This window comes from Dipodomys spectabilis, unplaced genomic scaffold, assembly GCF_019054845.1.
Source record: "Dipodomys spectabilis isolate Male_0828 unplaced genomic scaffold, ASM1905484v1 ptg000552l, whole genome shotgun sequence".
Taxonomy (NCBI): Eukaryota; Metazoa; Chordata; class Mammalia; order Rodentia; family Heteromyidae; genus Dipodomys; species Dipodomys spectabilis.
In genome coordinates this window covers 577,481-599,833 of record NW_024871229.1, presented here as the reverse complement: position 1 = coordinate 599,833, position 22,353 = coordinate 577,481, and the positions used below count along the sequence as shown (strand labels likewise).

Genomic DNA, 22,353 nt, shown 5'->3' with positions numbered 1-22,353 from the left:
GGCACACACCTGTACTCCAAGCTGGGAGGCCAAGGCGGAAGGATTGCTTGAGATCAGGGGTTTGAGGCCAGTCTGGGCAATATAGTGAGATGGTCATCTCAAGGAGAGAGAAAGAAAAAAGAGGAAGGGAGAGAGGCAGGCAGCCAAGTGTGGCAGTGCACACCTGGTCTCTCAGCAGTTGTGAGGCTGAGGCAGGAACATGGCCGGGCCAAGGCCAGCCCGGGCCTCACGAGACTGATGACGTCGTAGCCGGGCTATGAGGACCCTATCTCACACAAAAACAGCAAAGAGAACCAGGAGCCGGTGGCTTATGCCTTTAACTCTAGCGACTCAGGAGGCTGAGATCTGAGGATTGCAGTTCAAAGGAAGCCTGGGCAGGAAATTATCACAAAGCTGGAAGTGGAGGGGTGGCTTAAGTGGTAAGGCGGAAGGAAAAAAAACTCAGGGACAGTGCCCAGGCCCTGATTTGGAGTTCAAGCCTCAGGACCAGGACATACACACACACATCAAGAAAACCCATGGGGCTGGTAGAGCGCTTGCTTTGCATGCATGAGGCCCTGGGTTCCATTCCTCAGCACCACATACACAGAAAAGGCTGGGAGTGGCGCTGTGGCTCAAGAGCCTTCCTTGATCCCTTCCTCTTTTTTTCTTTCTCTCTCATTGAGATGACCACATCACTATATTGCCCAGACTGGCCTCAAACTCCTGATCTCAAGGCTCAAGGCGCTCGCCTTGAGCTGCAGAGCTGAGGGCACAGTGCCCAGGCCCTGAGTTCAGGCCCCAGGACCAGCAAAGAAAGAAAGAAGGAAAGAAAAGCAAGCAAGCCCACCCTTTCCCCTTCCGTATCAGCCCCTCTTGAGGCTTTCCTTCAGTGCTGGCCTTCTGAGCATCACTGTGGGTCCCGCTGATGCAGTCCCAGGGAGTAAGGCCCTGGTGTCCGAGTCCCCCCCAGCCAGGGCCCGACCTCCCATGGGGCCCTCGGCTGCCCAGGCCTAGAGCTGTCCCCATGAGTTTCTCAGTCACTACCAGGTCCAGGACAGGGGCAGCTGACCCTGAAATAGAGCTGATGGCTGCCAGGGAGCCCTTCTCGGGGTGCCATGAGTTTGGGGGATGGTCACAGTAGCTCTTTGATGTCTCTCCCAGGAGCCCACTGTATTTTCCGTACTTTGCGCGGTGAACTTACGGTTCTCAGCCTCTCCCTCTCCGGAAAGGAGAGAAGGAGGAAGGAAGAAAGGGCTGGCATTGTCCTGTGATTGGCACCGCGTGTGAATGGGGCCGCTGCTCCTTTTCAAGCGCCCCTTTCCATCCCCTGCACGCCACATTCATGCTGGAACATTCTTTCTTTCTTTCAAAGCTTCTGTCTTTCTCTCCCCCGCCCTTTGTGTGCGCCCTCCTTCCCCTCTCTTCTGCCTTTCATTCCCCCTCTGCCCACCTCCCTCCGACCGCTCTCTTCTCCTCTTTTTTCCCCTCCCTCGGCTTCTTCTATTCAGTTCCCCTTTTTCTCTTTTCTTTTTGCCTCCCTTTTTTTTTTTTTTTTCTGATTCTTTTCTTCTTTTTTCTTTTGAATAGCGCTTCTGTTGCGAGGGAAGGGAGCAGTGGAGAAATGCTTTCATTCCAGAAGGGAGCCCATGGGTGGTTTTCTTTTTTTTTTCCTCCATCACTTCCCAGCATGCACTGAGCTCATGGGTCTCCGTCGGCTCCGCGTTGAGGAGTGACAGTGTGTGGGAAGAGTCCCTGCCAGGTGAGGGGCCCCTGGGAGCTGCAGAATGGAACCCCAAACCCAGCAGCTGGGAGGCACTGTGAGCTGCTGCTGCCTTTTCTGCTGGCTTGGGGGGGGCTGGTGTTGGCAAGGTCAAAGGTGAGCATGGAGCCCCCCTGTCAGTGCCCAGACAGGGCTTGGGCTTGTTAGAGATGCTGTGGTGAGCTCATGAGAGAGCTGGGCACTTGCAGACTCCCCTCTGGCTGCCCCATAGCTGCAGGAGCCGTGGGCCCCAGAATGTCCCTGGTGAGGAAGGATCTATCAGCTATGGCTTCACACACAGCTGTGTGACACATCGTGTGTGACAGGACCAGAGGTGTCCCCTGCTAAACTCCTACACTACCTGCTATAAAACCTGTTTGGGCACCTGCTTCCCCGCATAGTTAATCACAGCTCTCTTAGTATGCCTGGGACTTTGATGGTTTTGATGTTGTTGCTATGACTCACTGTGGTTCTGAGGTCAGAGACTATACTGTGTGTATGTGTGTGTGTACACGCGCGTGTGCCCATCCTGGGGCATGAACTCAGGGCCTGGGCGCTGTGCCTGCACTCTTCCAACTCCTCAAGGCTAGTGCTTTGGAGCCACAGGGGCCACTCTGGTTTTCTGGTGGTTCATTGGAGACAAGAGCCTCAGGAACTTTCCTGCCCAGGCTGGCTTCGCACCACCACGGTCAAATCTCAGCCTCCAGAGTAGCTGGGATGACAGGGTGAGCCACTGGCAGGGGGCGGGGGTGGGGGCGGGCCTGGCTGGAGCCACCAGGCTGTCATCTCTGTTGTCATTCTCCCAGACATTCCCCAGAGAATGCCGCTCCACCCCTCTACCCCTCTTACTCCACCCACTGGTCCAGCCAAGAAGGATCACCACCCGCCAGCCGGGAGGAGTGTGTGGACCTCAGGAGCCAAGGCCTGGAGGTCAGAGGGGACAGCCTCTCCTCCTCCACACTCGTGCCTGGCCCGGGTGGGAGTGGGTGCTGCCTGAGCATAGAAGCGGGAGTGTAACTTGTCACGGCAGCTCCCTCAGGCTCCTCGGGGACCACCTGTTCCCCCCCCATCTCCTTCATCCAGAGAAGAGGCCGGGGTCTCCCCCAGGAAGATGGGGGGGGAGCCAGGTAGAGGCTGGCAGGAGCAGGGAGGGGTGGCGGCCGGCCGGGATGGAGGAGGAGAAGGGCGTGCTGTGAGTCAGGAGCTCCAAGCTTCCTGGAGGGCGGGGCGGGGTGGTGAGGCACGCTTCCTCACACCCACTGTGTGGAGGACCCATCGGCGCCTGGGGGAGACATGGGGGGGGAGAAGGATGGAGATTGGGGGACACCACCCCTCTGGATGTCTCCCGGAAGCCAAGCCAAGCCCTCACCCCAGCCTGCAGGTGGCCGGGAGCAGCAGGGTTGTTCCCCTTTAAGAACGGGCATCAGGACCAGGCTGTGTGGCCCCCAAGCTAAGAATAGCAGGGAGGCTCCAGGCTCCAGCTCCTGTGTTTAGTACTTCCCAGGCGGAGGCCCGCCTAGACTCCAGGCCAGCCACAGGCCAGCCACATGCGCGCGACCTGCTGGGAAAATTGTCCTTACAGCTGACTGCCTGGGGCTGTAGGCGTGTGCACCACGGATGCTCGTGGCGCCGGCCGTGGTGTTCGCATGCGGGCTGAGCGCCTCCTCCCTGTGTGTCTTACTTAAACCGTGGCTGAAGGCTTGTACTGCAATGCCTGACACCCTGCAGCGCGGTGCATGGACAGGCACCAGGGAATATGAGGAGAGACTGGGTGTACGTTTTCACAACTGAGCCCTGAGGAGCCTGAGGCAGGAGGATGGGGAGTTCAAGGCCAATCTGGGCTATCATACTGCACACTGTCTGGTGGGGAGGAAGGGAGGGAGAGGAGAAGGAAGGAAATGGAACAGGTGCAGCCATCTGAGTAACAAGGGAATGATGCGCTGTGGATGGAATGGTGCAGGCAGAGGCCACTGTGTTCGTAGGTTACAGGTGGTACCTTACTTGTCACCTGCTTGGATGTCCCCTGTTGTCATCGTTATATTGGACAATTTTTTTTTTTTGAGCCAAGGCATGGGCCCTGTCCCACAGCTTTTTTGCTTGAGGCTAGTGCTCTACCACTTGAGTCACAGCGCCACCTCTAGCTTTTTTGCTCGTTTATTGGAGATACGAGTCTCAGTGACTTACCTGCGCGGGCTGGCTTTGAACCTCGATCCTCAGATCTCAGCCTCTTGAAGAGCAGGTATGAGCCACCGGCTGTCCTCTGTCTGGAAGTAGTTACCTCCAGAGCATGCTTTGAGCAGCCATATTCTGAAGGCTTCCTCTACCTTCCTGGACCTCAGAAAGGTCCAGAAATAAGTTGGTCCCCAAGGGTATTGCTGTGAACCAGCCGTGGGCGCCGTGGGCTTGGGTGAGGGTTAGATGAGGTCATGCGTTTGCCCGGGGCCGGCGTAGCCCCTCTCAGGGCGGTGGGCCAGTCTGCCCCGCTGGCATGCGGGCTTTGTCTGTACACACGCTGCCCAGAATCTTCTAGGAAGGTTCTTCTGTAAAAGTCTGTAAACCGCAATGGGCCTTCTTTGGTTTGGGGTATGACTGTCACTCGTTTCCTGTCCTTCATCCTGACTATCTGAGCTCTTTGTCGAGGGGGGGGCGGTGATTCCAGGAAGAGGCGCATGCCTGTGTGGAGGGGGGCATGCTGGGTTTTGTAGTTCACCAGGCAGCGTGGTCTTTAGGGCTTTGCACCTGCAGGGGTTGTGAGATCTGAGGTAAGCGATGAGGTTTTCTCACTCAGCCCCCTGGCCCAGGGCCATCTGTTGGTCCCCTGCTCCGTCCCCTGTGACCCCAGCCCCCAGGAGCTCTCCTGAGGGCTGAGCACTGGAGTTGGAGTTTCCTGCGGACTGAGGTTCATGCCCAGCCTCTTGTTCTTTCCTTGAACCCGGTCAAGTTGATGTGTTTCCTCGTGCTCATCCTGGGCCCGTGGTGTGTCTGGTGTGCATGCACGCGCTGCAGTGGTGAGAGCCGGGAACAGGGTTGGAGGCACAGCTCAGCTGGTAGAGGGCCAGTCTCAGAACTGGAGGAGAAACGAATCAAGCTAGGAGTGGTCCTGTCTCAGATGCAGTTACACCCTGGTACCTGGCTCCTCGTTAGTATCTGAGTCTTCTCTGGCCTTCTTGGAGAAGCAGCTGTTGGGGGTGGGAGAGTTGCTTGTTTCGTGTGTGTGTGTGTGTGTGTGTGTGTGCGCGCGCGCGCGCGTGTGTGTGCGTGTGTGTGGTACTGGGGTTTGAACTTGTGGCTTCATGCTAGCTGTGGCCTATCCTCCAGCCCAGCCTTTGGTCAGTCACTTTCGAGCTTGGAGTCTGGGACTTTTCAGAGAGGGCTGGTATTGGAACTTGAGCCTGCAGATCTCCTGAGTGGCAGGGCCTGGAGGACCCCCTCACAGCCGCTAGGGAACGCTGGGGTCTTGTTTTATTGGTGTCGTATCTGCTGGAGTCACGCTGGCTTCAGGTCACCTGCGTCTGCGTCAGATCTGGGCACCATGGCCCAGAGCCCCCACCCACTGTGCTGCTCACCATCGTGGTCCCTGAGTGAGAATCGGGTTGTCCTGGACACAGGCTCAGGACCTGCCCGGAGCCTGCCTGCACCTCCCGTCGGTCCAGCACCTCGGCCTCTGTGATCAAGGATGCCTCGCCCCAGGCCTCCTCCTCCTGTGCCTCCTGGGACGGCCTCTCTACATGCCAGTCCCTCCCGGCTGGACTGTGCGGTCAGGTGTGGGTAGGTGGACTTGTGCTCCACTCACGTGCGTGTGACGTCTGCGTGTGTACACTCAGCCAAGCCGGCCAGCCAGCCAGCCAGCCAACCAGCCAGCCGTTCCTCCCTCCCCCGGCCGCCCAGGCCGTACGTGAATGGAGGAGAAGCTGTGTTACTCTGAGCCTGGCATCATTCTGCAGAATAAATGCTGATCACGGCAGGCACCGGCTTCGGGGGTGGGCGGGGAGGTGGCGCTGCCCGGGTCTCTGCGGGCATGGAGGCCGGCTGTGGGAGGGGAGGCCGGCCTCCGCCCTTGGCACCCCGCCTTCTTGCTGCTCTGGTCATCGGCCCCTTCCATCTCCAAGCTTGAACCTGGGCCTTTTTTTTTTTTGTTTAAACAGAGTTATTCTGTACTTTGTGGCACCCCATGAATTTCCTGCCTGATGCTTTGCGCTGGTGTGTGTGCCTCTTAATCTCGTCTCAACCTAAGAGTGGGGTTCTGAGGTTGGCCATCTTCTGGGCCTGAGAGCAGATGGATGCTGATGTCCTAGTGTGGCCCTTTCCCTGGGGCCCTACTGTGCGCTTCAGCCCTACTGTGTCTAGCCTTCTCTCCAGAGCTCACCATTTGTGTTATTTCCCTTCCCTTTTATTTTTTTTCTCCAGTCCATCGTGGGGCTTGAACTCTGGGCCTGGGCGCTGTCCCTCAGCTCTTCAGCTCAAGGTGAGCGTTCTACCACTTGAGCCACAGCACCACTTCTGGTTTTCTGATGGTTTATTGGAGATAAGAGTCTCACAGACATTCCTGACCAGGTTGGCTTTGAACCACAATCTTCAGATCTCAGCCTCCTGAGCAGCTAGGATGACAGGTGTGAGCCACTGGTGCCTGGCTATTTTTTATTCTTGTTTGTCTTGCCAGTACTAGGATTCGAATTCAAGGCCTTATACTTGTTCATCTGACACTGCTACTGTTGCCACACCTCCATCAACCGCATTGTGTGTGTGTGTGTGTGTGTGTGTGTGTGTGTGTGTGTGTGTGTGTGTGTGTGTGTGGTGTATCCTAGTATCTTAATCTTCTCACAGTAGTTACAGGTGTGAACCGCCAATGCCTGACTCACCACCTTGAACTTAAAGTGAACATGCGGTTAGACTCAGTTTTCACTTATGCTCTGACATATTGGGAAACTTGGCCAAGCCCCTCAGTACCTCTGAGCCTCAGTTTCCTCCTCTGTAAAATGCCCTTTGTTAGTAAGCTGCTAGGCTCCGTATACGGCCGGCCTAGGGGAGGGGCTCGGTGTGTGCAGTGTCTTCCTGCTGCGGTCTGGGGGGCTGTGTGAGGAAGTCCTGCTCACAGTGGCCGCCCGGAGGGGCCGTCCTGGCTTCTTCCTCCTCCGGCTTCCCAGAGGCCGGGCCTGCCTTTCAGGGGAAGTGTGGTGTCCTGATCACTCTGGGGGCCTGGGGCCCAGGGCCCGGGCTCACTGTGTCCTGGGGTGGGTTGGGCCAGAGTGTCACACTACCTGTGGGGCATCCACAGCCCATCCACGGTCACTGTGAGACCCGGGGGCCCGGCGGGGGTGGGGCAGTGAGGAAGAGTGTGGCTGGTCCTGTGGCTAGGGCCGTGGCAGCCAGCCGTGGGCTCTAGGCTTCCCTTCTCACTGGGCACTCCCCGCTCTGCCCCTCCCCCCTCCCCTCCCCCTCCCCCCGCCTCCTGGGGTGTTTGGGGCCTGGCTGACCACACCTCGGTGGGCATCCTGCCACTGCTCCATCCTGGGTGGGGCGCAGCTTCTGGGGGGAGCAGGGGTCCCTCCCTCTAGGGTGCCTCTTCCCCCCATGGACCCTGTCCTCCAACCCCTACCTCCCGTGATCCTTCCTGTCCCGAGGACCGCACTGGAGGGGCCGGGGTGAGGGGTGGGGTTTCCCTTCCTTCCTTTTTTCTTTAAGCAAGAGATGAGTAAATGTCCTGAGGCCACAAGAGAGGACTCTGGAGGGGACCAGAGGGAAGTGGAAGGAGGGAGAGGCAGGAAGCAAAGTGTGGGAGGGGGAGGGTTGGACTCCCCCTGCACCGGAGGAGAGATGGAAGGAGAGAGATGCCGGAATGCTCCACCGAATGGCAGAGCGAAGGATGGGGTTGCCATGGAAACGGAAGAGGGGAGGAACAGGGAGAGGAAGACAGGATGGAGAAGGCAGGGCTCCGGGAGGGAGGAGTCCAGGCACGGGGTGAGGAGGGGGAGAAGGGGAACCGAAATCCCACCAAGAACGCCGAGGGGGCAGGGCCCCGCACCCAGCCTGCGGGGTGCCTGCCTCAGTTTCCACACGGGTGAGCCCTTAGGTCTGAAGGGAAGTACGCATGCTCGCAGACTTCCTTCTCTGGAGATTCTTATCTGTGGCCCTGGAACTTGTGAAGCCCACTCTGGGTTTGTGGCGGCTGTGGTTGGCTTGCTTGGTGTTCTGTGATGTGAACTTGGTGACTTTGGAGTTCACCCCATCACCTTTGTTGGAGGAAGAGTTTTCTTTTTTCCTTCTGGAATTGGAGGAAAGACAAGGAATCTTCCAGAAACAGGAGGCCTGCTGTCCCTCACCCTGCGTGTGTGCAGGGGGAGGAACTGGTCAGGAAAAGGAAGTGGAGGAGGGGGGTGGAGAACCCATCAGTCTCTGAAGAGAGGAAAAGAGGGTTAGACAAGACCAGCAGCCGCCTCGTGGGGCTTGTGGGTTGGTGGCAGGAGTTGGGGCTCAGCGAATCTCTCTACAGAGAAAAGGGGAAGCTGAGGCAGAGAGAGAATCCAGGGCTGGCGGGAGCTGGAGGCCTTGCACAAGGCCCCAGCATTCGGCTTTCCCTTCCTCTTCCTCTGGTGGAGGGGGGGTGGGGGGGTTACCTGTGGGGCCGGGAGAGGACTGTGGGGAAACGCCAGCCAGGTTTCACTTCCCGGTGAAGTCTGGGTTCTGCTGCTCCTCCCTAGCCCCAGGGGAACAAGGACCCAGAGCCTCCCCACCCCAGCCGCACAGCTGGGATAGCCTGGACTACCCAGTCATGGCAGTCTGCTGCCCCCCCGTTGGCCAGCTGCCCCAGGTTTGAGCTTCGCTGGGTGCGCTAGCTGACACCTAGTAGGCGCTCAATTAAGGCGTTGGCATCAGACTCAGTTGCGGGAGTGGAAAGGAAGGAACCGGATGAACAGGCCCAGGGCAAACCAGTCCCCGTCAGTGCTCAGGCCAGCCACAGGAGTGGGCGTCCTCTGGAGCCGAAGCAAAGCCGCCGTCACAGGAACCCGAGCCCTGAGCCCGAGCCCCTGTGTCTGGGATCGGTTTGTGTGTATTTCTTGGTGGTTGTTTTTTTGAGCTTGTACTGGGGCTTGAACTCGGGACCTGGGCTCTGTCCTTTAGCTTCTTTTCATTCAAAGCTGGACCTCTACCAACTTGAGCTGCATTTCCGCGTCTGGCTTTTCGGTAGTTAATTGGAGATGAGTCTCGTAGGCTTTCCTGCCTGGGCTGGCAGCGAACTGGGATCCTCAGATCTCAGCAGGGAACCACCAGCGCTCAGTTGATTAGTGTTTGGAAACCAGGCTGGCCTCTTTAACTCCTCCTGCCTCAGCCTCCCCAGGGCTGGGATGACAGGAGGGCACCACCATGCCCAGTTCTTTTAGTTTGTTGAGATGCCGCACTCGTGGTAAGAGTTCGTCGGAGAATATCTGCACATAACCAGGTTGCTCTGGTTAGTTCTTTCTCCAACATGGCTCTTGGCCTTCCAATCCCAAATCAGATCGGACTTTTGTGGGGGCTCAGCATCTGTGCCCGGATGTTCTGAGCCCGCTGGCCTGCCCTGCCTCCCTCCACGATGGGGTGGGAGGGGTCTCAGGCCAGGGAGGAGTGACAGGGCCCAGGCCCTGTGCAGACGAGGAAACTGAGTCACCGGCCCAGGGCCACAGGGTCACAGGGCTGGGAGCAGAACACTGCAACTTGGGGGGGGGGCTGCTTGGGGGTGAGGAGGGGCTGCTGGGTCTCAGGGGTCACAGGTTCCTCCCTCCCCAGGGACAACGCCAAGCTGAGGGAAATGGCTGTCCCTGTCCCCACCTCCCAGTGCCACAGCGGGTCCCCTCCCCCTCCAGGGCTTTGTTTCTTGGCCTCTACAGCCTGCCTCTCTCCCTCCTTTCCCCTTTCCCTCTCCTCTCCTCTCTTCTCTCTCTCCTCCTCCCTCACTGCGGCTCCTCCTCTACCCCTCCTTCCTAGTGTCTTCATTTCTTCCCTTCCCCCACGCTCTCCTTCCTGTGCGCCCTCCCCTTCTCTCTCCCTTTTTTCTCTTTCCTTCCTTCCTCTCTCTCCCTTCTCCATGACTTCCCTCCCCCAACTCTCAGCACAACGACATTCAGCTTCTCCTTCCCTCTGTCTGTCTGTCTGACTGTCTGTCTCTTCTCCCTGCCTTGGACATTTGCTGTCTCGGGTGCTGTGTGGAGACCAGGTTAGCGCTGCCGAAGGCCCCGCTGCGTCTAGTGGATGCCCCGTCCGAGGCCGGAGCCCTCTGAATCCCTCTATTTAGGACATGGGGGGGCTTTTGTTCTGTGTCCTTGCTCTTGGGGGGAAGGTGCCGCTGGGGGCGGGGGGCTGCACCCACTGGGCTTTCCTGCCGCTCTGCCCTGGGCATGGGAAGGGGTAAACCAGAGGCTGGTGCTGGTGAGGCGGGCCCGCTAGGGGGCGCTGCCCAGCCGCTCCTCCGTGCTTGGAGACTACAGGCCCAGACGCACGCGTTGCCCTCCCCCAGGTGGTCAGTGTGAGAGGAGGAGGCTGGGCTCGCTGGGGGGGGGGGCTCCTGCTGGCCCCCAGTGACCGGGACAGCCTCCGAGAGCCCAGTAGGCCCGGTCAGAGCCATGAAGTCGGCTAGGGGCATTGGGCCGGGGCCCACTCCACTGCGTTGTGTGGCATCTTCCTCCTGGGGGTGCGGGCGGGCGGCACTGTGTGACCACCGGCCTCCCGGCCATCTCCTCACCACCCCTGGGGGAAATGGGGAACACAGAGGCCACCATGTGACCCATAAGCCACTGGGATTTGAACTTAAGACACAGTGCCAACTTCCTAGCGTACGCCTTGCCAAGATCAGCAGGTCCTGCCTGGGGGAAGTCTAGAGAAAGTGCCAAGTGCATTGCTGGCTCAAAACCACAGCGGACGCGACGCAGGGGAACGGGGTGCTGTGTCAGGCAGCCGGGAGCGGGGCGGGGACACCCCTAGCCTGCTGAGAAAGTGGGGTGGCTGCCTGCCGGCACCGCCACAGCTGGGCACGGTGGGCTCCTCCGTGGCTCTGAGGGTCGGCAAAGCAGCCCGGTCCCCGCCCCGCTGCCGGAGCTTCGCCCATGCTTTTTGCACAGATGAAGGAAAAAGCGCTCAGTTCTTAGCAGGGCCCTCAGAATAACCAGAGTTTTCCTGAACTTGGAGCCTGGGGTTGAGAAAAATCTCTCAGTTCTGTATCCTACAAACCATCGTGTGTGTGTGTGTGTGTGTGTGTGTGTGTGTGTGTGTGTGTGTGTGTGTGTGTGTGTGTGTGTGTGTGTGTGTGTGTGTGTGTGTGTGTGTGTGTGTTGTATACTCAACACCCAGATCCTCCAAACCTCAGCCTTGGGTGGCGGTGCGTGCTTAGGGTGTTGAAATGCATCCTATCACCTGCTGACCTTGCAAGTATCACATCTTCCCTCTGGAGGTTTAGAAGGGGAAACTGAGGCACGGGAGAGTGGCTGCACAGCCATCTGGGACAGCTTAGGGCTTGAGGCCAAGCTGCTCCTGGTTAGCTGTCCTTTCCCACAGCTGGTGGGGGAGAGGGCCTGAGCCCCTGCCCTTTCCCTCCCTACCCCTCTTCCTCCCTCCCCTCCCCCCCCCGTGTTCCAGATGGACCCCAGTCCCGCCACGCTGCTTATGACCCCACAGTGCAGAGCTGCTCTAAGCTTAATCTCCAGTGTCTGTCTCAAGACAGTTCCTGTCTGGGGTATTTATAGACTCTGGAAGAGGAAGCTCCGCTGGGGGGCCACAGCCCCGGGCCTGGGCCTGTTTCCTGAGGAAGAGCTGTCCGCTGCCCACATGCCTGGCTCCAACCCTGGGAGTGAAGCCCCTGGTGTGCATGCATTGCCCTCCCTCTGCTGGGGCAGCCCCGGGCCCGCCGAGGTGCACCATAGTCCCGGGAAGCCTTGGTGGGCGCAGGAAGGAACAGCTCAGCTGGGATTGGCACCCCGGGGCGGGCAGGGGGGGGGGCATGCTGTATGCTATGCACAGGTGCGCAGGGCTGGCTGAGCAGGTGCATGCCTGGGCTGCTGGCGCCCAGGAAGGGAGGACACGCAGTGCCAGGACAGGTGGGTGGCTTGGCTTCGTGTACAGGAACTGGTTAGATAAGAGACTGACTTTGAACCTGGAAGCTAGGGTTTTTTTGTTTGTTTGTTTGTTTGTTTGTTTTGGTTGGTCGTGGGGTTTGAACTCTCTGGGCCTGGGCGCTGTCTCTCAGCTCTTCTGCTCAAGGCGAGCGCTCTACCACTTGAGCCACTGCGCCACTTCCTATTTTTAATCAGCGTGAATGTGTGTGTGTGTGTGTGTGTGTGTGTGTGTGTGTGTGTGTGTGTGTGTGTGTGTGTGTTCCCCCTTGGGTGCCATTCTTGGAGCTGGTGTTCCATTACTTGAGGCTTGGCTCTATTTCCGGCTTTTTTGGTAGCTAATTCGGGATTAGTGTCTCAAGGAGGGCTGGGAATGTGGCTTAGTGATAAAGTGCTTGCCTAGCGTGCATGAAGCCCTGGGTTCAAGATGCTCAAGGACTTTTCTGGCCTGGCTAGCTTCGAAGCATCATCCTTAGACCTCGGCCCCCTGAGTAGGTAGGAGTATAGGTATAAACTACTGGCGCCCAGCCGAATTTAGATACTTAACTATGTAATGTTTCCTTAATGGAGAAAAGCAACGGTCTTCTCCACAGACAGGCGTTTTGCACCAGAGCTGACGAGGTGGCAGCCGATGTTGGAGACCAGATTTATTTTTGTATGTTGACTTGTTTTCATCCTATATATAAAAAGCCATTCTCCAGCCAGAGCTATCGCAAATGGTGACAGTTGTTTAACACCTCACAGTCGTCTAGAGGGCTGTGTAAAATTAATTACCCCGGTGGCAGAGCCAGCAGGGCCACTGCAGGGTGGAACGTGGTCTGTGTCACGTTTGAGTTGATGCTGCTTTTGACCGGTTCTTCACATAGTGGCATTGTTAGGTTTTGCTTTTTTTATTTTTATTTATTTATTTTTTTGTCGGTCGTGGGTCTGGGTCTGGGCGCTGTCCCTCAGCTCTTCCGCTCAGTGCCAGCGCTCTACCCCTTGAGCCACAGCGCCACTTCCTGTTTTCTGGTGGTTCATTGGAGATAAGAGTCTCATGGACTTGGCTGCCTGGTCTGGCTTTGAATTGCGATCCTCAGATCTCAGCCTCCTGAGTAGCTAGGATGACAGGCGTGAGCCACTGGCACTGGACAGTTTTTGCATTTCTGAGTTCAGTTTCTGAAGGCTTCTGGAAGGACTTACAGGGTACAGTTGGCAAATCATAGAAGTACAACCTCCCCAATGACATATGGGAAGACAGGCCAGTGGGGCGGGGCTTATCCAGGAGTCCACAGGGAGATGGGTAGATACCGTTAGCTCTGTAATTACACTCGTGTCAGGCTCTCCCGGCAGGGAAAGAAAGACCTCAGGTCAGCATAGCCAGTCCTGTCCATGCTGTATAGAACTTCCCTCCCCTCCCCTCCCCTCGTCCCTCTCTTCCCTTCCCTCTTTCCTTCTTTCTGTGCTGGTACGGAAGGGGTTTGAACTCACAGCCTTCTGAGCTCACGTGGCGTTTTCACTCAAGGCTGGCTCTCCACCCTCCGAGCCATGGTTCCACTTGCAGCTTTTTGCTGGTTCATTGGAGATTTCAGAGTCTCTGGTTTATCTGCCTGGGCTGGCTTGGCATCTCAGGTCTCAGCCTCCTGAGTGGCCGGGATTCGGGACGTGGCCTGGCGGCAGTAACCAGCGTCCCCTTCTCTCCCCACAGCGATGCCCTCCTAGGCGGCGCCGCGGGATGGAGCGCTTCAAGGACTCAGGGACACAGACGGACGCGGTGGTGGTGCTCTCGCTGGCTCAGGCTGCCGTCCTGGGCCTGGTCTCCGAGAATGAGCTCTTCGGGGCGACCATAAGCGCCGAGGCCTTCTACCCTGACCTGGGTCCCGAGCTGTCCGGGGCCACCACGGGGGACCCCGGGCCGCCGGGCCCTGACATCTACCAGCTGGCGTGCAACGGGCGCGCGCTGGAGGAGCCGGTGGAAGAGGAGGTGCTGGAGGTGGAGGCCGCCTTCGAGAAGCACACGCGGCGGAAGACGCGGCCGCCCGTGCGCCTGGTGCCCAAGGTGAAGTTCGAGAAGGTGGAGGAGGACGAGGAGCAGGAGGTGTACGAGGTGTCGGTGCCCGGGGTGGACAAGGACGGGGGTGCGGCGGCCGAGGCGGTGGCCGAGGCGGCGGCGGGCGAGGCGCTGGTGCAGAGCAGCGCGGTGCGGATGATGGACCTGAGCGCCTTCGGCCGCAAGCTGCGGCCGCTGCGGCCCGCGCCCCGCACGCCCCGGCCCGAGCTGGACGCCGCGCCCTTCGAGCCCCCCTTCCCCGAGCCGCAGCCCGGCGCGGCGCTGCCGGGGCCTGAGGCCTTGCCGGCCGAGTGCGGGTTCCCACCGGCCCATCTGGCCCCGCTGGGTGACCCCGAGGTCCCCGCCCTGGCGTCCCCCGAGCCTGGGAAGCCGGAGTCCGGCTTCGTGTGGCAGGAGGCCGGGGAGTTCGAGGCGGATGCGGCCGGCTCGACGGCCGAGCGGCACAAGAAGGCGCAGCTGGACCGGCTGGACATCAACGTGCAGATCGACGACAGCTACCTGGTGGAGGCGGGCGACCGGCAGAAGCGCTGGCAGTGCCGCATGTGCGAGAAGTCGTACACGTCCAAGTACAACCTGGTCACGCACATCCTGGGCCACAACGGCATCAAGCCGCACTCCTGCCCGCACTGCAGCAAGCTCTTCAAGCAGCCCAGCCACCTGCAGACGCACCTGCTCACGCACCAGGGCACGCGGCCGCACAAGTGCCAGGTGTGCCACAAGGCCTTCACGCAGACCAGCCACCTCAAGCGCCACATGCTGCTGCACTCGGAGGTGAAGCCCTACAGCTGCCACTTCTGCGGCCGCGGCTTCGCCTACCCCAGCGAGCTCAAGGCCCACGAGGTGAAGCACGAGAGCGGCCGCTGCCACGTGTGCGTGGAGTGCGGCTTGGACTTCTCCACCCTCACCCAGCTTAAGCGCCACCTGGGCTCACACCAGGGCCCCACGCTGTACCAGTGCCTCGAGTGTGACAAGTCCTTCCACTACCGCAGCCAGCTGCAAAACCACGTGCTCAAGCACCAGAACGTGCGGCCCTTCGTGTGCACCGAGTGCGGCATGGAGTTCAGCCAGGTACACCATCTCAAGCAGCATTCCCTCACCCACAAGGTAAGCCCGGCGCTCCGTGACAACGCACGCCCAGCATCGTCCCCCCAGGGGTTAGCTGCAGGACCACGCTAGTAGAAAATAGAAGGGAGTGTCTGCTTTCTTCAGCTGGCACCCAGGGCCCCCGCCTGTCATCCTAGCTACGTGGGTGGCTGAGATCTGAAGATTGGGGTTCAAAGCCAATCCTGGGCAGGGAAGTCCGAGAGACTCTTAACCTCCAATGAACCACCAGAAAACTAGTAGTAACGTTGGGGCTCAAAGTGGTAGAGTGGTAGACTTGAGCACAAGTGCTCAGGGACGGCGTTCTGGCCCTGAGTTCAAGCCCCACTGATAGGCAAAAAACAACAACAACAAAAAAGGCAAGCAAGAGCACAAGGCCCCGAGTTCTAGAACCAGGTTCATTGTTTTGTTGCTAGTAATGGGGTTTAAATTTGTGCTTGCTAGGCAGGTGCTCTTTGGCTGAACCACGCCTCTAGTCCCCTGTGTGCGTGTATGCGTGCATTGTGTGTGTGCCACGTCTTTAAACTCAGGGCCTGGGTGCTGTTCCTGAGCTCTTTGTTCATGGTTAGCTAACGCTCTACTTGAGCCACAGCTTCACTTCAGGCTTTTTTGAGTGACTGATGATAAAGAGTCTCATGGACTTTCCTGTCCAGGCTGACTTTGAACCCCAGTCTTCAGATCTCAACCTCCTGAGTTAACTAGGGTTACGGATGTGAGCCAGCAGCACCCAACTCTAAATTGATTTTTTTTTTTTAATTGATTTTTAAAATAGGAGAACTTACTAAGTTTTTTTACCCTCAGTCCTGGGGCTTGAACCAGGGCCTGGGCACTGTCCCTGAGCTTCTTTTGTTCAAGGCTGGTACTCCATCCCTTGAGCCACAATGTCACTTCTGGCTTTTTCTGTGTATGTGGTACTGAGGAATCGAACCCAAGCTTTATGCATGCAAGGCAAGCACTCTACTGCTAAGCCACATTCCCAACCAAGAATTTTTTTTTGAATGAAATGTTTATAGGACGCCTGCAGGACCACAGAGCGCCGTTTGAGAATCACTGACTATCTTCTCTTTTCTGGATGGGAGGCCGGGCAGAAGTGGGGAGGACGCTCTGTTTGTCCCTCTGTCTCAATCTTTCCTTTCAGAACGGGTCAGATAGATCTGATGCCCAAGGACCGAGAGATGTAGGAAACACTGGGGAAAACCACGCGTGCATGAGTGCATGAACACACGTGTGTCTCTGGGCGTGGGCACAGTCCTAAGTGTACACAGGTGCTGGTGGCAGGTTGGTGAGGCCACTTATGGCCTGCCTTCTCCCGGCGGTGCTCAGCAGCACCCGAGAAAGAGACACATCCTAGGCCCTGACCATGATGGCGTGTGTGTCATTCCCCCCCCCCCCCCCCCCAGGGTGTGAAGGAGTTCAAGTGTGAGGTGTGCGGCCGTGAGTTCACGCTCCAGGCCAACATGAAGCGCCACATGCTGATTCACACCAGCGTCCGGCCCTACCAGTGCCACATCTGCTTCAAGACCTTCGTGCAGAAGCAGACCCTCAAGACACACATGATTGTACACTCGCCTGTGAAGCCATTCAAGTGCAAGGTACCCGGCGGACGCCTTGCCTGTCTGGGGGGTGGTGCGTGGACAGGTCAGCCTGGCTGGGTGAGGTCCACAGCGCAGAAGCTGCGGATGTTGTGTTGGTGGAGATTCGGGGACTCAGGCAGTAGTCCCAGTGCCACCGCTACTGCCGAGGCCCGGGTCTGGGACTCTGTGGTGATGTGGGAGTCCTGGGCTTTTTAACCCCACGCTGGGAGAGGAGGGGGGCGGCCACCCACGTCTCAGTGGCCTGGGGCCCATGGCTCATACCTGTCATTTCAGCTACTCAGGCGGCTGAGATGTAAGGATCAGCATTCAAAGCCAGCCTGGACAAGAAAGTCCAGGACAGCCTTTTTTTTTGTCAGTCATGGGTCTTGAACTCTGGGCCTGGGCGCTGTCCCTCAGCTCTTCAGCTCAAGGCAAGTGCTCTACCACTTGAGCCACAGTGCCACTTCCAGTTTTCTGGTGGTTCATTGGAGGTAAGAGTCTCATGGACTTTCCTGCCTCAGCTGGTTTTGAACTGCGATCCTCAGATCTCAGCCTCCTGTGTAGCTAGGATGACAGGCGTGAGCCACAGGCGCCCGACTCCATGATAGTCTTATCTCCAGTGAACCACCAGAAAACTGGAACTGGTGCTGTGGCTCAAGGTCTTGAGCAAAAAAAGCCCGGGGCCTGAGTTAAAGCCCCACAAATGACCCAAAAAAAAAAAAAAAAGCTGGAAGTGGAGTTGTGGCTCATGTGGCAGAGCACCAGCTTTGAACTCTAAAGCTAAGCAAGAGTCCAAGACCCTGAGTTCAAGTCCTCATACTGGCACACCGAAGTAAAGGAGAGGGACTTGCTCGGCCCCAGGAGGAAGCCCCCGGAGACAGGAGGGGTGGAGTGGGGTGGGTCCTGCGGGCTCACAGCTGCTGTGTTCCAGGTGTGCGGGAAGTCCTTCAACCGCATGTACAACCTGCTTGGCCACATGCACCTGCATGCTGGCAGCAAGCCCTTCAAGTGCCCCTACTGCTCCAGCAAGTTCAACCTCAAGGGCAACCTGAGCCGGCACATGAAGGTGAAGCACGGCGTCATGGACCTCGGCCTGGACAGCCAAGGTGGGTGGACGGTGCGCAGAGGACGGAGCGGGAGCCCCAGCAGCGTGCCGCCCGCGGGAGCCGCCCGGCCAGCTCGGGGAGCGGGGAGGCTGACCAAGGCCGACTCCTCGGTGGGGTGGGCTCAGAGCTGGAGAAGGGGGGAGCCCGGGGGGACGTGCTGGCAATGACGGTGGGGTATTTATGTCTGCTTCCTAGGAGTGACGAGAGCACGTGAAAACAATAATAATAATAATAATAAAAGTAATAACTTATGTTGGTTGCGTGCTGTGTGACTGTGGTCCCCACAGCGGGGTTTTGCTCTGGCACCACCTCCATGCCCCCACAGAGGGGGAGACCTTGGGGGAACTCACGCGGGATCACAGCTCACAGGAGGCGTTAGGTGGATGCCTGGTTCTCTTGATAAAGGACTGTGGGGGGAAGGACAGACAGGAGGGTGGGAGGGGACAGGTAAAGGACGGCAGAGCACCCTGCGGGTGTTTGAAGGGCACACAGGGTAGCGCCGAGCTTCCCAGCAGCCGAGGCAAAATGTCACACAGGACCCCCCTGTGCTCAGAAGAGGTGTATACATGGGCCTGCCATTAAGATCTGGGAGAAATTTCCGGAGAGAATGCCACCCCTCCACAGCCGGTAGACGTTCCAGAGGGGGTTCACAGCCTCTCCCTTCAGCCCTGGCCACACAGCTGACCAGCGGTCTGTCCCTCTGAGATGGGGTGACTGGCGCGTGGGATTACGGGTAGATGGCGGCAGTCAGCACCCTGGCCCTGGTCTCCAGCAGTGACCAGCGGATGCCCTGAGCGTGGGACTGGCCACCTGAGCTGAGAATCTTTGGCGTTCTTATCCCAGCTGGCTGGCCGTGCACCCCTGGGTGCCAGCCCCTCCACCCCAAGAACCGCGCCCTGCTCTCCATGGGGCGATGGCGCTGCAGCTCGGGGGGTGCTTTGAGCCGGTTGTACCCCAGCTCCCCCAGGACAGTTGAGGCTGCAAGAGGGCGGGGGGGGTACCTCCGGCGGTGCCCAGGTCCTCACGGGGCTGCTAGTTAAGGACCCCACTTAGACCCCCGGCCTGAGCGAGTCCAGACCCCAGATCCTGGCGGTGTCAGGCTCTCTGGTGGCTTCTGGCGCTGGCGTCCGTCATCCATGTCGCTCAGCCACCCGGGGAGATGATGGAGCCGACATTGCCTGCATACCTGGTGCCAGGACGGCCAGACCCTGGTCTCCACCCCGCCCTGTCGGCCACCAGCGATGCTTAGGGTCCACCAAAGGACATGGTGCCGTGAGGGGCGGCTGGCCTGTCACCCGTCACCCGCCGGTGCCCGCGTGTTCTAGGTGGGGTCACCTGTGCACTGCATGGCTGTCACCCACAGAGGCAGATCTCTGTAACATCATAATAATAGGTTATTCCCTAGCCCCAGACTGGATTGAACCAACAGTTAATGATGACCACGGGGGCCCTGATAGAGACCCAGGGGGAGACACTCTCGGGTTTTGTAAACCTTCCTTGCTCATAACCAGCTGTGTAACTGGAGGGCAGGAGCGGAGCCGGCCTGGGCTCTGGGAGTTGGGATGGTTGGCCACGTTCTGTGGGATCAAGCAGACCCCAGCGAGGTCGATGCTGCAGGCCCAACTAACACAGGGCTCACGCCGCCATGCGCCAGGACATCAGGAGACCCACTACAGGGCTGGGAAGGTGGCTCAGTGGTAGAGCGCTTTCCTCGCATACATGAGGCCCTGGGTTGGATTTCTCAGCACCACATCAGCAGAAAAAGTCAGAAATGGTGCTATGGCTCCAGTGGTAGAGCGCTAGCCTTGAGCTGAAGAGCTGAGGGACAGCGCCCAGGCCCAGAGTTCAAGCCCCACAACCGGCAAAAAAAGAGAGAGACCCCTGGAAGCTGGGCAACAGCTTGTCTGCAGGACATCTCTCCGCCCATAGCGCGAGCTGGGATTCTTCCTCGTGGTCCCAGGATGGCTGCCAGGGCTCACGAGCGTGAAACAGTCAGAGCCTTCTCCTTTCAGTGCTTGGACATCATCGGAGAGAAGGTTCTCGAAAATGACTAGCAGTTATCTCAAGACCAGGCAGCCAGTTTAGATCAGGGAGTTTGCCCCCTAGGTGGCATCTGGGTGTAACTGGGCTGGTGGTACTGGAATTACTGGTGGAGATCAGAAATATATAACCCAGTGCCTTGCAGTAAATAGGAAAAGGAATTATGGCCCCAGTGCTAATCCTGCCAAGGCCTGGAACCTCTACGTGTACTTACCAGGGCCAGACCCAAACGCATATTCTCAGTGGGTGGGCAGATACGTAGGGGGTGAGCTATAGTCCCTGCCAGCCAACTTCTCTGAGTGATCCTCTCCCTGCTAGCCTCTCTATCTCCAGCTTGCTAGGCAAGTGCTCTACAGCCCCAGCCTGCCCGCTGAGCTCCTGGAATGCCTCCATCTGGCTGATGTTACAGTCAGAGCTTTAACATAAGATTTCAGCCGGGCGCCCATGGCTCATGCCTGTCATCCTAGCTACTCAGGAGGCTGAGATCTGAGGATCGCGGTTCAAAGCCAGCCTGGGCAGGAAAGTCCATGAGACTCTTATCTCTAATAAATCACTTAGAAAACCGGAAGTGGTACTGTGGCTCAAGTGGCAGAGAGCTTGCCTTGAGCTGAAGTGCTGAGGGACAACGCCCAGGCCCAGAGTTCAAACCCCATGACTGACAAAAAATAAATAAGATTTCAGTTTGATAAAAACAGAGCAAGCTGCTGTGGGTGTGTACACAGGTCTTGGGAGAGGCCAGGAGTAGACTCTGAGCTGAAGTAGGTTTGAAGCAGGAATGCTGGCAGGAGGTCAGAGGACAAAACTGCTCCCTCCCGCACCAGAGCAGTGACCTTTGACAACCCAATTCACCTCTCAGCCTCAGCCTCAGCCTCGATTTACCCACTGAGGCTGCTGTCAGCAGGGGATGAGACACGGGGCGTGGGGAGGGTTAAACGCAAGGCCTTACAGAGCCCTGAGCAAGTGCAGAAGGACTTCCTGCTGCAGTGACCGAGATTTTAGCAGGGGCCACAGGGGGATAGCCGCCTGTGTTCACACAGCACCAGGCCCCAGGCCTTGAGAACGGTCAGCATAAGTAAGCCCTGTGCAGGTGGCTCATGCCTGCCGTCCTAGCTACTCCAGATGTTGAGATCTATGTACGTATGGATCGTGGTTCAAAGCCAATCTGAACAGAAAAGTCCTAGAGACTCCACCTCCAGTGAGCCAGAAAAAAGTGCTGGGCAGGAGGAGGCATGGCTCCAGCGGTAGAACGCCAGCCTTGAGTGAGACAGCCAAGCGACAGCACCAGACCCATGAGTTCAAGCCCCGGTCCCGGCACACACGAGGGAAGCCATCGCCGAGCCTCTTGGGTGGGGGCGACAGGCTCCCCGCAGAGCCGCGTCCAGGCCTGACTCTTCCCTTCTCTTCTAGACCCCATGATGGAGCTGGCGGGCCCCGACCCCTCTGAACTGGACAGCCAGCAGGAGATGGAGGACTTCGAGGACAGTGGCTACACCTTCACCGGCGTGGACGGCGGCGCGGAGGCCGGCGCCCTCACGGAGCAGGCCATGAAGGAGATGGCCTACTACAATGTGCTATAGCAGGCGGAGGGCCAGGCCAGGGGGGGAGGCCCCGGGGGGGGGGGGGCGGCCCACGGGCCCTGCCCCAGAGCACAAGCTACTGCCCCGCGCCCCCTGCCCTCCCTCCGAGCCATGCGCCCCTCGGGACCTTCAGACCAAATGGAGACTCTACTACTGGCCTCGGCCTGGCGAGGAAGGGGACCGGAGGCCAGGACTGGTCTCCCAGGCCTGCTGCTGTGGGTGGGTGGGGACATGCTGGCAGGGCCCGAGGGTCCTGACCGCTGAGCCAAGCCTTGCTTCTCCTCCTCTAGGGGATCTGAGCTCCCGTGCTGGCCAGCACTGCCCCTTCCCCACCCGTCACTGAACTGCCAGGCGGGGCACTGCCGTCTACCTCCTGGGCCTGCCCAGCCCCCCCTCCCACCCCCCTCAGACAGCCTCCTTCCCATCAGCCCCTGGCCCTGCCCGGCCGCCATGTTGGGGTAGTTAAGTGTCCCATCACCCTGTGCCATCCTGTGTGGGATGCCACAGTGTCCCCCACCCGAGGAGATCCGGAGACACTCGCAGGGACCACCCCCCAGGGCGGTGACAGGGTGAGGCGTCTCTGGGGACCCACGGGGCATCCTCAGGGGAGGCCAAGGACACCTGCCAGGGAAGGGGCCACCGCAGCTGCTTGCAAGCATGCAGACGCCCAGCATGGGCCCGTCCCCAGCGCCCGGAAGAGGCGGCACGCTTAAAGAGGAGGACCACAGAAGGGAAACTAAAGAATTTTTTAGCAAATGGGGGTATTTTGAAGATAATTTATTTCCTTTCTAAATCGGTTGTCATTTGTTCCCTTCCCTGTACCCCCCCCCCCAATTTTTTTTTTTTTTTTGGCTGGAGATGCATTTTGTTTTTGTGGGATTTTTTTGTTTTTGGTGCCAGTGCTGGGGCTTGAACTCAGGGCCTGGGCGCTGTCCCTGAGCTTTTATTTTATTTTTTTGCTCAAGGCTAGTGCTCTACCACTTGAGCCACAGCTCCACTTCCAGCATTTTTGGCAGTTAGCTGGAGATAAGAGTCTCGTGGGCTTTCCTCCCAGGGCTGGCTTTGAACCACGACCCTCAGATCTC

At 58.5% G+C, this 22,353-nt stretch overlaps 1 protein-coding gene across 4 annotated transcripts in view; it reads left to right on the top strand.

The window, feature by feature from the left end:
• Window positions 1–21,901, top strand: part of Znf710 (zinc finger protein 710) — a 37,519-nt gene extending 15,618 nt beyond the window's left edge. For 2 of the 4 annotated variants that reach the window (XM_042670427.1, XM_042670428.1), the window contains exons 2-5: window positions 13,508–14,974; window positions 16,372–16,563; window positions 17,477–17,651; window positions 21,099–21,901. In XM_042670427.1, coding sequence (XP_042526361.1) covers window positions 13,535–14,974; window positions 16,372–16,563; window positions 17,477–17,651; window positions 21,099–21,268 — 1,977 coding nt within the window. In that variant the 5' untranslated portion in view covers window positions 13,508–13,534 and the 3' untranslated portion in view covers window positions 21,269–21,901. Of the gene's footprint in view, window positions 1–8,629; window positions 8,786–13,507; window positions 14,975–16,371; window positions 16,564–17,476; window positions 17,652–17,846; window positions 17,949–21,098 lie in introns of those variants that run through there. The other 2 variants (XM_042670425.1, XM_042670426.1) reach the window with 2 other exon arrangements.
• The last annotated feature ends 452 nt before the right edge of the window (window positions 21,902–22,353 follow it).